General features: G+C 37.6%; 1 protein-coding gene across 1 annotated transcript in view; it reads left to right on the top strand.

The window, feature by feature from the left end:
* LOC124711575 (cubilin-like) overlaps window positions 1-14,786 on the top strand; it is a gene marked incomplete in the record, with an annotated part of 644,865 nt that overhangs the window by 76,120 nt on the left and 553,959 nt on the right. Inside the window, 2 exon segments of the mRNA XM_047241722.1 lie at window positions 3,474-3,702; window positions 14,463-14,593. Of these exon segments, the coding sequence (XP_047097678.1) occupies window positions 3,474-3,702; window positions 14,463-14,593 (360 nt within the window).

Here is a 14,786-nt window from a genome sequence, read left to right as displayed (position 1 = left end):
CTTGACCTATAAACTTTGCCAGAGTGATCCTATCCCAGAAGTCCAACAAAAACTCCAATCCCTGCTTAAGGCCTTAGGCCCTTCCCAGAACAACTCCCCTGACCCTTGTGACTCCCTGCACACCCACATTCTACATGCTCCCCAAAATCCACAAACCCAACAATCCTAGATGCCCCATTGTAGCTGGTTATTGTGCCCCTGCAGAAAGAATTTCAGCACTCATTGACCAACACCTCCAACCAATTGCCCATAATTTAGCCTCCCACATCAAAGACACCAACCACTTCCTTCACCAACTCTCCACTGTCCCCACTCCTTAACTTCCAGGATCTTATCCCAACGTCCTTCATATCTCGTTTGAAGGGCAGGTATATAAACTAATCTGCAGCACAGCCATGGACACCTGTATGACACCCTCCTATGCCAACCTTCTTATGGACCATGTAGAGGAGACATTCCCAGGCTCCCAAAACATCAAACCCCTAGTCTGATTCAGGTTGATTGATTGTATCTCCATGATTGGGACCCAGGGCCAAGACACCCTATCTTTGTTCCTTCACAACCCCACCACCTTTTCTCTCATCCTCTTCACATGGCTCTCCTCAGCCCAGCGTGCCACCTTCTTAGATGTTGACATCCTCCTCTCTTGGTGGCTCCATCCACACCTCTGTCCACATTAAATCCACCAACCACCAGCAGTTCCTGCATTTTGACAGCTGTCATTCCTTTCACATCAAACAATCTCTCCCATATAGATTGGCTACCCGGGGCGATGTATCTGCAGTGTCAAAACCTCCCTTGCTCAGTATGCTGAGGGTCTCATCAAGGCCTTCACACACAGGCACTATCCCCCAGACCTAGTCCGCAAACAGATCTCCTGTGCCATTTCCCATCACAACTAGTGGATACCTCTACATCTTACATGGAGACAGGAGACTCAGTGTTTATATGTTCTGCCAATAGACACTTGATATATTACGTGTATGTTACAATCAGCACTCATCATCATAACTAATGATGAACTATCTTTGCCCTTATTGTCCCATACATGAAATTGTAAACAAACATCTGCTTTTGTTCTCCTGAGGACTGTTACTTTTACAACAAAGATAATAATTAAGATAGTGAAAATTACAAGAGAGTGACACATGGTCAAAAGGACCACGTACAGCAATAATCACCTGAAAAAAAAAAATTGAAATAATTGTGGATAGTGATGCTCGCTTCTAATATAGTGTCTTGTTACAGGTAGCTGAAACAAAATAATTTCTTCAGAAATTCAATTCTAAACATTTCAGCATCTGTCCTACAGTTCTAACATAAGTTTTACCTCAGCTGAAAATTGCAATAAACAGTCCACATTCATGACTTTATGAATAGTCATGTGTGATTATTAGCTGTTTTAGAAGAACCTTTTCAAAGAGCCGTCATTTTAAACTGTCAGTAAGGGCCTTGTAGAATACCCTAGTGCAGACAATATGAAGGATAGTTCTGACAATATTATGAAACTCACCATATAATGGAAATGTTGAGTTGCAGACAGGTGCAACAAAAAGACTGCTAAACAAGTAAGCTTTTGGCCAAAAGGCCTTCTTCTGAAATAGACAACATACACACACACACACACATTCATCCAAACACAACATTCACATGCATGACCACTCTCTGTGGCTGCCAAGGCCACACTGCAAGCAACAGAACATGAAGAGAGAAGCAGTTTGAGGGGTGGGGGTAAGGAGGAGGCTGTGATGGGGCAGGGGTACGACAGCAGGGTAGAGGTGGAGGACAGTGAAGTGCTGCTTGTGGTATGAAGGTTAATAATGTGAGAAGTTTATCCTTTGGAAAAAAATTTCAATTAGTTTTCCAAAAACTGAATAGTGACAGTTAAATTAATGGACTGTAAACCCAGATGTTTATAGACAGTAATGCAGAACTTCTGCACAGAAAAGTTATCTCCCTTGCATTGTACAGGATGACAGTAACACAACTTATGCTGTTTTTGTGGTGTACAAGATCTGTTCAAAAAATTCCAGAACTTTGTCCACAAAATTTCTCTACACTTGCTGTTTCTTATTGTGCATGGTATCCTTGGAAATTCTCTCACACAATTTCTACACCACTCCCAACACCATTTCTACTTCTGGAAGCAGTCTTAGTACATCTCTATCTGAACTGCATGGAGTGCTGTCTGCAAATATTCTTTTATATCATCTATCATTGCAAATCTTCATCCTTTCAATGAGGTTTTCAACTTTGGAAATACAAAAGTTGATGAGGGCTATATCTGGAGAGTATGGAGGATGAAGTGGCACAGTGATTTAGTTTTTTGTGCAATAGTCACGCAGCAATGGGGATGAATGCAGACACGCATTATCCTGATGCAAGAGCCATGAATTGTCTTGTTACATTTCAAACCGTTCCCTTCTCACATTTTCTCACAGGCATCACAACACATACAATAGTACCATCAATTACAGTTTGTCTCTGTGGCATGAATTAATGGTGAACTAACACTTAAAAGTCAAAGAAAACTATCAGTATGGATTTGACCTGACTTGACGAGCTTTTTTGGTCTTTTAGAAACTTTCCCGACCCATTGTGGAGATTGAACCTTGGTCTTAGCATCATAACCATGGACCCATGTCTCATCACCAGTTATGATTCTCTTAAGGAACATCTGGTTCTGATTTGCGCTATCTAAAAGCTGTTAACAGATTGTGAAGCACAGATTTTTCTGGTCTTGGCAGCAACACATTGCCTTCCAAGATGCTGTGTCAGGATTTCATGACATGATCCAACTGAAATGCTACTTTCTTCTGCAATCTTGTGCACAGTCAGTCTTCAATCAGCATGCACAATTTCATTGACGTTCCTGAAATGAGTGTCATTGGTAGACGTTGAAGAGATCCTTAATAAGGGTCACCTTTAATTTCTGTCCGGCAATTTTTAAACTGTGTGAACCATTCATAATGTCAACTATGGCTTAGGCCCTCATCATTGCAGACTTCTTGCATCATTTGTTGTGTCTCTGCAAAGGTTTTCCTGAGTTTCATGCAAACTTTAATGCAGAAATATTGCTCCTCTAACTCTGCCATATTGAAATTCGCAAACTGTGTGGCACAGTGTACTACTCAATTCAACACTAAACATTAACTAACAGACATACAACAATGAAACTTCTAGCAGCTACACATTAAACACAAGCATGTGCAAGGATACCAATCGCATTTTGCTCAAACACGCCATTGGAGCAAAATTACAAATATTCTGGAATTTTTTGAGCAGGCCTCATACTAATACTCTATCAAATATGTGCCGTTGCAGCTCAGAAACTTGTAATAACTTACTTGTATCTCTGTGATTTATATGTAGCGTATATTTTAATAATATTTGAGGCTTTCGTCATTATATTGCATTTTTTACTAAAGTACAAAATTCTTCTTGGTATATGTATTATGACATTAATTTTGCAGGATGTGGTGGCATCCTGAAAGGATCCAATGGAACATTTGAATCTCCACGATATCCAAATTCTTATTCACCTGGACAAACTTGCCGATGGATTCTTGCAGCACCGCCAGGGAAATCTATCCAACTTACATGGGATTCGTTTGCATTGGAAGAAGGATTTGATGAGGACTGTGACTTTGATTATATTGAAGTATATGATAATTCCTCATTTGGTGCCTCAAATATGGGCAGGTAAATAGCAGGATTTTCATTTAGTTCATTACATATTTTTACACCGTAAATTGTTGTACTTGAGAGCAATTTGTGTAGATGCAGAGAGAAAAGTAAATTCTGGCAACAGTCCTTGGGGAATTGTACAATTATGAAACATTCTTCATTACATACGACCGCCAATGAAGCAAGTTTAAGAGGTGTAAACAATCAGTCTGAAAATTATGCGTAATAATTCACAGAACATGGCCTGTAAGTGTTGGCAAATAAGAACAAGATATTTTGCTATTGTGCACTTCTATGTCTGGTCTGCAACGTATAGAGGTAGAAATAGATGTAAACTCAGAATGGGGAATGTGAAATTGGGAGCCTCTTGTAGCTCCACTTCTGTTCCTAACCTACATGATGATTCAGTGAGTTAATACGACTCTTCCAAAACTATATTTAATAGTAATAACTATACAACCATACTTGAAAATTACTAGTTTCATCATTTTGAAAGGGGGTGGGGAGGGGGGGGGGCTGCAGCTAGACAAGAGAACTGTATACTGAATTAATGCATAACCAATCCACTTGATAAAATTAAATTGAAGTAATTTGTAGTGTATCTGAAAACTGTTCTATGGGAAACACTTATTACTTAATCAACACAAGATACAGGTCAAATTGTTACCGAACAGTCCTACAAATGATTCCATTCATTTGCGTATTTTGATCTGTAAATCCCGTTTTAAAAGAGAATCTTCAGGGATGCATATTGAGTGAAATTAAGCACTAATGGCAGAAACAGCCACCACAGGCAACTTCTGTAAAGTAAAATAACAACCAGTTTTGATTAGTGACAGTATTAATAATGGTAATTACTCCTAGATAACTTTATGTTTGTTTGTTTGTTTTCAGAAACATTAGATACTTTGAAAAAAGCTGCTGCTCCTTATCTTGCTCTTAACCTGCCACTGTTTCAATTAATACTTAAAATGAAGCATTTGCTTACTTTAGACAGAACACCATCATCTAGACAGCTAGACACCAACAAGAAAACAAAGTCTTACAGTTCAGAATTGATGTCATGAATTTGAGGCTATGCCACAAGTGATAACTTACTTTCTGATGAAATCATACTAATTCTGCTTCAGTAAATGATAAATACTAGACACTAAATTTACCTATGGTGCTCCATGTTATATAAATAAATTTACTGAGAATTGTATTTTTTTATTGTTAATGCAAATTCAAGTTTTTTTTTTTATCAGTTATGCTCTATCATACATAAAATAATGAATATAACAGCACTGAAGTTTTGTATGCACCGATTTCATTTTATCATCTTTTACATAACATTGTCAAAGTTACCAAAATTATGATATTTACATCTTGTAAATGGATTTAAAAAAAAAAAAAAAGAATCTACTCACCAAGCAGTAGCAGGAGCACACACATGAAAAGGTTTAACTTCTACAAGCTTTCAGAATGGCTCCTTCTTCTGGCAGAAAAGTTGAAGGGAAAGGAAGAAGTGTGAAGAAAAAGGACTGGAGAGATTTAGTCCTCACAAAAGACGACAATATAGGCATGTCAGCTCCCTTAACACATACATACATAAGTTATCCTTCCTAACAAAGTGCTTGCTGTAAGTGCATAGTCCCATTATTGTCACTCAGTATCTGTCCTGTGTTTAGCTTGCGAAGTATACATGCACAGTTCACCATCCGTTATCGCTCCAGCTTGGTTTCACGTGTTTAATACAAAGTCAGAGTTCATATCATGCGTCGACATCGTCCTTACTGCACAAATTCGTGAAGCTCGTGTTCAGCGGCGTGATGCTTTGTGAAATCTTTGATGCGCTGACAACTGGTTTCCATATTAGCGGCCTGAGGAAAGTATTTCACATTGTCTCTCACACTTATTCAGTAGAGATATCAACTGTGCATCTGACATCTGCCGACATGGTAAGTTTCTTGCTGCATCTACGACATTGCTGAGCACAGAAAATTCATATTTTTATGAAGAATTGTCATTTTTTTTAGTTCATCACACCCACACCTACATATCTCACACGTACACTTAACACTTTGCAGTTAGGTTTCATATGTTTTTGCTCTTTGTTTTTGAACGTCTTTCATACCGTTGCATTACACAAAGTTTTTGTAGTGTCCTTGCCACTTACTATACTATACACATAACAACAAAAAATAAATAAAACTACAAAAATAAACTTATCCTATTTATTTGCTGACATACCATTATTGTTGCTTATATACATTACAGTCTGATTGTCATTTTGTTTAGTACATTTTGTTAAATTATTATTTTGTTACACTGTTGAGTTCCAATTACATGAGCACACTTTTTGCTCTTATTTGGTTGTACACTCTTTACATAATATCCATACAGTAATAGATTTGCTTTTCCTTTGTGGCATAAATTGACATACACTTCACTTCAATTTACAGTGACTTCTTATCAGAGCATATTTATCAAGTTCAAAGAATTAAAGAAATTTCATGGAAAAGCATTTATGTACTCGGTTACTTCTCGTTGCTGGTCTTAACTGTGTTCCCAAGAACAAAATAGTTTGTTTTTTATAAACACTACGTAAACCTGAAGATACCGTTCGTATTGGATACTTGTTCAGTGTTTAAAGTGCACCTCAGTATTTACTTGTTATGTTCATCATATAAAGGATAACCATTTCATATGCAGAGGTATACAGAGGTGTATCATCAATACTACATGTCATGTACAATGAGTGTAAAATAGTGTTTATATAAGTAACAAACATGCATAAAAAAATTCAATATAAATGAGGTGTTTGATGCTTTCATACATAGTCGATGCTCACAGTAGTTAGTTTTGACCCCTTGATTATTTGGTAGTGCTCCACCTTAGTTCAGCCTTGTGATATGCGAAGTACTGCAACTGTATACTTCTTCACATATTTTCCCACTATCACATGTATACATATCATAAGCTTACAACCATATTTACTTGCGGTGTGGTCCTCTCTTATGCTTACATGGTACTAACGCTCAACAAGCATTTATCTTTCTTCACTTTTGGATGTGTCGATGCATCGTTCCCTAGAAGAAAAAAATTAATACTAACTTAAAACTAAATCTTCATAGTTAAGTGTACAGTGGCTCGATGGTCACTAACACCTCTTTCATATATTCAACCATGTGCTCATTTACTTTAGTGTGCAATCGTGCTATCACAAATTCTTTCAGTGTCATGTGTGTGTCTCTACTTACCTTATAAACCTGAAAGATAAAGTGTATTGTACGTATGATGCGATATCTTATTCAGCTTGTCACTTATAGTGTACTTGCTTGTTTACCTGCAGCAAGGGTTTTCTGGCTCCTTCATTATAATTAGTGCATGTACTTTCAATACTTAAATTTGTAAACATATGGATATAATGTACGTAGTAATGTAACTTCAATAAATTTCGTAGTTTAGGATTCCCCTTCCGCATATATAATCCCTTAGCTGCCTGTGTGTATTGTGTAGATAGTTGTAGTTGTCGTATAGACACCCCATTAATTTTCTATTTTGCAGTTTAGTACTGGCTGTAGCTCGTAGGGTTTGTTCTGGGTGTTCCAACACCTTCAGCTGTGTCTGTCTGGTGCACACACGTTTGCAGTTTGTTGACTAGCTTTCTCCCCAATGTGCATGTGCTGCGTCGCTCTGTTACTACTAATGTTGCAGTGAGTTGCGTATTGCAGTGCACGCTACCGTGTGTTTCACAAGTTCGTTTATTCATTTACAACTGGGCTACACACAAGGTGAAGCATTGTGTTTAAAGTATTGTCGTCTCTAGATACATAAGAGTAAAACTCCTCCTTGTTACATCCACTTACCTTATCATTTATACATTTGACATATAAGAAAAAACCTAAACAAAAATTTTCCTTATCAACTAACAACATAGTTTCTGGAATGTGATTTTCTAGGCTCCTAAATCTAATTTTGTTATACATATGTACAGCTTAGAGGGTACATACCTCTTCTTAAGTATATAAACATTCTCAAGTCTTTGTGTGGGTAAAGGCCCTTGTCTTTACCTGTGTTCATGTGTGCCAGTCTGTATGCTCCTGTGTAGGGGATTTTGGGAATTATGTATGGTCCGATGTGTAGTAATTGCCACTTATGGTTCAGTTTTCCAATTTTTGTGGATTTGGGATGTGTTCTAAGTAACACCATATGCCCTGTGTTTTGCTTTCTGGCAAACAATACACTTTCTTACCACCTGTAGTACTCTTTGTCTAAGGTAGGGGAAATAACAGTATTTAGCTATTTTATCAGTACATGCTGAAGTGCCATAATGGCCCCAAATATTGTGTGTGTATAAGATAAAATCATGCACATATTCCTCTGGAAAACACGGGTGCCATTTATCTTGTTCAGGAAGTTTCCTATGGAACAAAACACCTTTGTGAGTAGTGAAAAACTTTTTTTAAATTTTTGATCTTCGTTATGTGCACGTTTTGCTCTTACCTTACTCCTGCGTGTGTCTTCGTGCTGTAATTGCTCAATAGGTTTGCACATGTGGGCATAGTATGGTCAGAGTGTTTTGTCCACCATCAACATAGCTCTTATTTCACCTTCCTGCTGTTAAAGATACTTGAATTTCTCTAAGCCTTGTGGTAGTTGAGAAAGAGCATCAGCTATTATGTATACTATCTCAAAATCGAATTCTTGAAGATACACACACCACCTTTCTATCCATCGGTGCAGCAATTTGCAAGTTAACAAAAACGATAGGGACCGATGGTCACCGTACACTTTTGTGTGCATACCCCAAAGGAAATATTCAAACTTCTTAAAGGTCCAAGATACAGCCAAGCACTCTAATTCCGTGACTCAGTATGAATGTTCAGCTTCAGATAAGGTGCGACTGGCAAAGCTAATTCCTTTAGGAATGAGATTTCCTTCTTCTTCTGCCAGTTGAAAAAGGCATGCACCCAGACAGTGAAAAGACACGTCGGTGCATAAACAAAAATCATTTTTCATGTCTGATTAAGATAAAATATTAACATTTAATAAGGTTCAAAATCAGTTTGATATTGCTTGTTCCATACCCAAGGTGTGTTTTACTGGAGAAGATTGAATAAAGCATCACTGTTAATAAGTTGGTTGGGAATGAATTTCCGGAAAAATGACACTAAGCTTAAGTATGCCTTTAACTGTTTCTTGTTTTGGAGAATAGGGCAGTTCCTAATGGCATCAAGTTTTTTAGGAGCTGGCAGTATGCCTTCTGAAGAGATTTTGTGTCCTAAACATTTTACGTTTTCTTGTCCAAAATTAGTATTCTTGATTTTACTGTTACTCCATATTTGGAATAATGGTACCTTACTCAAAGGTTCGGGCCATAGCACTCTGTCAAGTGCAGAGATTAATACACCTGCACTTACGTTCAATCCAAGTGGTAATACTTGAAATTCGAAGCTCCTGCCCCCGCATACAAAGGCGGTATACTTCCGACTTTCTTCATGTAGCTTTATTTGCCAATATGAAGACCGGAGCTCGGTTATAGTAAGAAATTTAGCATCATGGAATTTCAAAAGCTGTTCCTCTAAATTGTCTGGATGTGTTCGTACAGGTACAATGGTCCTATTAATATTACATGTGTCAAGGACCAAGTGCTTCTCGCAGTCTGGCTTACTCGCAGCCAAGATGGGACTACAAGAAGGGGAAAATGATGGTTGTATTATGTTCCATTCAAGAATCCATACCGATTAAACAATCAATTATTAATTTTTCTACTATCAAAAAAACTGCTTCATACATAAAACTGTCCTTATTGTACGGGAACTAAGGCTTGTATCTTGACTCCTTTCAATTTCTGACCAGTGGCAGTTTGTATGCTGTGATTTTGCACTGGCAATGTAGGCACAAGTCCATGTTTCTTCAGTTCTTGAAAGAATCCCTGTGACATCAAATTAGTCGTAGCACCTGTGTCAGGCACAATGGGTACATCAAAGTCAAATATTTTCGGTTTAATAGTAGCTTGTATCTTGTCCTCTGTCCAGTTTTTCCACATACCCTCATTATCTTGATACAGATCATCTCTTGCATCATCACCATAATCATATCTGATAAAGCAGATCTCAATCAAGCTCGCAGCCCCACTCCCCTCCAAGGTCACGGAACAGAGGCATGCCGTGACCGGTTCAGGTTTTCTGGCAATGCGGTGACATTGACCTCTAGGTTAGGCATAACTTCTACTATGTTGACCCTTGGTGCTTGGTTATACCAATTAGTGTCCTGATAGGCTGTCAGTTGAAATTCTCTTCGCCTCTGCTTGTTATTCGGCATATGTGTGCCACTTTGCTTGCCAAATTCTGCTGGTAGAGGGTTATTCAGTTGTATGTTATTGTTTGGCACTTGCCAAGTGATTGGCTGATTATTGCCAAAAGCTTGTGTTGGTACATATTGTACAGGCTGGCCATACACTACTCACCCAGTGTAAATGCTTTTGCTAAATTTTTGCCAATTTCTTTTATATCCAACTTTATATTTACAGCTTTCTCCATTGCCACTGTGATTAACATTACCATTACCATAGGTTTGGGTGGGCTAAGTTTGCCATCCGTGTTGTACTACGAATCCATTGTTTACTTGTTGGTCTGTAAATTAGTGTGTCGCTATCGGCGTATTAACAGGCTTCGGTTATACCAGTCTCTTGTCATATATTAAATCTATTGTCCAGTACAGATAGAAAGTATTCGGTGTTGTGTTCAAGGATGGTAATGAGTTTTCCCTAATGTGGGCAGGAAGATGGCTCTTTAAAATTTTCATCACGTCTACTTGAGATACAAGGTTCGTCCAGTGTCTGGTTTTATTCAAATATTTTTCAAAATAGGTCCTTAAGATTCCGTACTTAATATTGAACGGAGTTGGATTGATTACTTCACGTCTGAGTCTCTCTTGTATGGCCGCAGACCAACACTTATCCAGAAATGCCCTCTCAAACTGTTCATAATAGTGAAAATGTTCCACCATGTCCATACCCCATAGCAGAACATCAACCTGTGTGTACCCAACAACAAATCTAAATTTATGGGCTTCGGTTCAGGTATGAGGTAAAACATTTTGAGAAGCTCTGATAAAGACCAGAGGATGTGTTCTTTTCCCTCCTGAAGCAAATATCGGAAATCGTCGATGCGTAAGTAATCGCTCATTGGCGAGTAATGTTGACAAACACGCAGTGCTGTCAGTGACAGGCACATTTGTGTTCGCTTGTGGGGTAGTGCATGGCAACTGCACTAGCTCAACAGGTGCAGCTGGTCATAGCTTGTGTTCCAAAAATGGACAGCATAGAGATAGAAGTGATGACACTTTCTGCAGGACCTGACCATCATTTTGCAGGACAATTCTCAAGCACGTACAATGCAAGCTGTTACTGATTTGTTTGAGTGATGGGGCTGCTAAGTGCTATACCACCTACTCCACTCCCCTGACTTAAGCCCTTGTAAGTTCAACTCGATTTCTATACTGAAGGAAACACTTCATGGCATTCACTTCAGAACTGCTACAAATTTGTCGGGCAATAGACCACACCACCAAAAATGTCAACACAACTGGCACTGCTAAGAGTATCCTAATACTTTGACATCAGTGGCAATGGGTTATAAACAATGCTAGTGACTACTTTGAAGGTCAGTAAAACTTTGAAACATGTATCCATTTTGTACCAGCTGTAATTAAATAGATGCCACTCTTAAAGTTGCAACCCTTGTACAAAGAACGCAACAGCATTATGAAAAGGATAGATTGTTACTCAGCACTTAGAGAGAGTATTGAGCCACAGACAGGCACAATGGAAAGATTACAAAATATTTAAGCTTTCACACAAAAAAGGCGTTCTTTGGAAAAACAAAACACACACACATGATCATTATCTCTGGGCGCTGTGGCTCGAATATGGACTGTGACACTGTCTGACATAACCCACAATCTGGAATGTATGGTCGGTGTAAAGAAGAGGCATGAGCTGGGGAGAAATGGCAGTATAACTTAGTTCACTCCTCCATCCAACATTGATCCACACTAACTGCCCCTTAATCAACAAATTAACTTATTTGAATTTACTAACCTCTTATCTTGTCTCAAAGTGAATGTATTTCAGATCAAAATGGGTCACAAATTATAGCAGGCAGAAACAGACTCACTACACTTACAGTATATGCTGTTTGGTGTGAACCCAGTTGGCACAAATGCAACCAACCAAAAGTGCTAACTTCTTGCAGGGATCAGCAAAACTAGTAACTAAAATTATTTTTAGTCCCTTTTAGTGTCTCTGTGTAAAATACATCATTGTAAAACTGTTTTGAATTTTATTTTGTTTAGTAATCTAAGTAATTTCTCATTTTCCAGTTTACAGACATTATTATAAAAAATGATGAAATGTTGACATTGTTTGATAGAATCTACTGCTAAATGTGACGTTACTCAATAAAAAACTCAAAACTTCCAATAAATGAATCAGCCTGGCAACTGATTAATTGGTGTTGCTTTGCAGAGATAAGAAGAGCATATAGGAAGTTTGTAGGTGGTAGCTGTTTTTCCAAGTTGAGGCATTGCTTATAGGGCTAGTTAGTTTTCCTATCTGTTGTATGCATTTCCCACAATATTTATGAGAAACTGAAAATATCACAAATAAAAAATGATGAAAAATGTAGTGTACCTTCTCTGCTGAAAGTTGTGCTTTGAATCAAACATTTGAAAATGGATGTACTTAGCACAGGAATGTAAATTATCACTCTCAGTCATGGATATCCACTTAATAAGCATATTTTCAGCAGATGGGAAATTGAAAATATAAACTTCTTTGTGCTCATCATATCTACTGATGCAGCCTGGAACTTAAAACTTGTTCAGAATTCTAAGTATTACTCCTCAACATCTAAGGATAGTATAAGCAACAAATATTGATTGCACTGCATGTCTGCTTTAGATAAAGTCACTCCTCACTAATCAGACATTTGTAAAGCCTTGTTCCCTAGATCGTATGACCAAGACAATGCACATTTAATATAGGAATTGGAGTCAATCAGAAATTACTTCCATTGATCCAAATAATCAGGTAAAATGATTTTCCATTTTCTGTGTGGTATCTTCATTCACTCACTGATCATGTTCCATAGAGTCCATTGTGAAAGGAATGTTCAGGTGTGTGGGCAAGTCATGGTATACATTAACAAAAGACAAAGTACAGAAATGTAATATGTATACATCACCAATAAAATATAAGTAGGCTATACTGCTTAGTGCTACTTTGGTTTTGCAGCTGTTTTATAACATAAATCTCCAGCCGATGACAAGTTGCATCCAATCTCTAACAAGTATACAATAAACACCTCAAGAAGAATAGTACAGTAGTTGTGAACCTGCAGTCTTAGTCATTAAAGAAATTCCAGTTGTATTTGCTAGAAATATGTTTTGAAATGGTAATAGTCTGTGCTGACTTTCAAAGATGATGAAACATAAGAAGGACTTATCATCAAGAAAAGCAAGATCTAACACAAATCTGATTCTAGGTTGAAACATGTAGATGCTTAAAGTCACTGTGTGGATATATTGTTTGGTTTCATAGATAGTTTAATAGCTGCAATTACAGAAGCTAAAAAAGGAGAATGGTTTGGCAGTGATCGTGCAAAAGAAGGAAAAAACAACACTTTTTAGTCTTGAGACTGACTGCATTTCAAGTTCAATGATGGAAGAGAGGCTTTAGTATTTCAGTGCACTAGGTGTCTGTCCTCGGTAGCTGAGTCATCAGCGTGACAGAATGTCAGTCCTAAGGGCCTGGGTTTGATTCCCGGCTGGGTTGGAGATTTTTCTCTGCTCAGGGACTGGGTGTTCTGTTGTGTTAATCATCATCATTTTATCCCCAGTTACGCACAAGTTGCAGAAGTGGCGTCCAATCGAAAGACTTGCAACATTTTTTATGCACTAGGCAATGTGAAATCATCAACCTTATGCATGAGAAAGGACATTATACTCTTAAAGCAAAGAGTCCTTATAGTTTTATAACTGAATTATAGTCCCTGATATCTTCTTGTACCTATTCTGTGTTAGTTGTAAGCAAGGTCTAATTTTCTGGCTCTTCCTTTGACTTCCTCTTATGCAGTCCATTGTTTTGGATCCATTCTCCTAAGTATTTGAATTCATCTACCCTTCTAACCTTCCTATATTTTACCTACCGGTACTTCTCCTCTTGGTGTCAGTGTTCCATATATTCCAGCTTTTCATACGAGACTTCAAAACCCATTTTTCCAGCAATTTTATGCAAGATTTCCAGCATTTTTTGTGCATCCTTCCAGTTTCTAGCTAAAAGGGCAAACACATGAATTCCATTTTTTCCTTTTTTTTTCCCCAAAGTGTATTCTATTTATTTTTTCAACTCCAGACCTTCTTCCCGGGTTTTCATTATTTTCTTCAGGGTGATATTTGAAAGAAATGTAAATAATCCATCTCCTTGCCTGACCCCTGTCTTTATTTTGAAGGACTCAGAGATTTCTTCTAAAAACCTAACTACTAAGTTCGAGTCTTTCAGGGTTTGTTTCACAATTTCCCTCATTTTTCTGTCAACGCTCAATTCCTCTAAAATCCTATATAGAATTTGTCTGTCTTGTCAGTTGAATTTTTTTTTTGGATGCATTTAAGAAGTTGAGAGAAGTTACTACTGCATGGTGTTCATAATGGTCATTTCAAAACATCCTATATTTTGATTTTCTACTGACTGGACTGTAAATTTGCAATACTTTTTATTTTCATAACAGGTTCTGTGGTGAACGACTTCCACCAGTATTGGTCACCATAGGAAATGTAATGACTGTTGTGTTTCAGTCTGATCATAGCATTAATTACCAAGGATTTAGTGCACATTACAATCAAATAGACATTTCAACAAGTAAGTATGCAATAGTTAGCCTTCAATTTTATCTATCTTCTTTTCTTGTTTTTCAATTGATATATTATGTGTTACCACTTTATTAATGTTATGATCCAGTCTGTTCAGTTCAGAAACTTTTGGCAGGCTCTGTACTACAAGAAACACCAAATAGGCAAATGAAGATGTTTGTGGACAAAATATTTGTAGACCA

The sequence above is a fragment of the Schistocerca piceifrons genome, chromosome 8 (assembly GCF_021461385.2).
Source record: "Schistocerca piceifrons isolate TAMUIC-IGC-003096 chromosome 8, iqSchPice1.1, whole genome shotgun sequence".
Lineage (NCBI taxonomy): Eukaryota > Metazoa > Arthropoda > Insecta > Orthoptera > Acrididae > Schistocerca > Schistocerca piceifrons.
The sequence above is the reverse complement of the archived record's forward strand: the minus strand, read 5'-3'. Positions and strand labels throughout refer to the sequence as shown.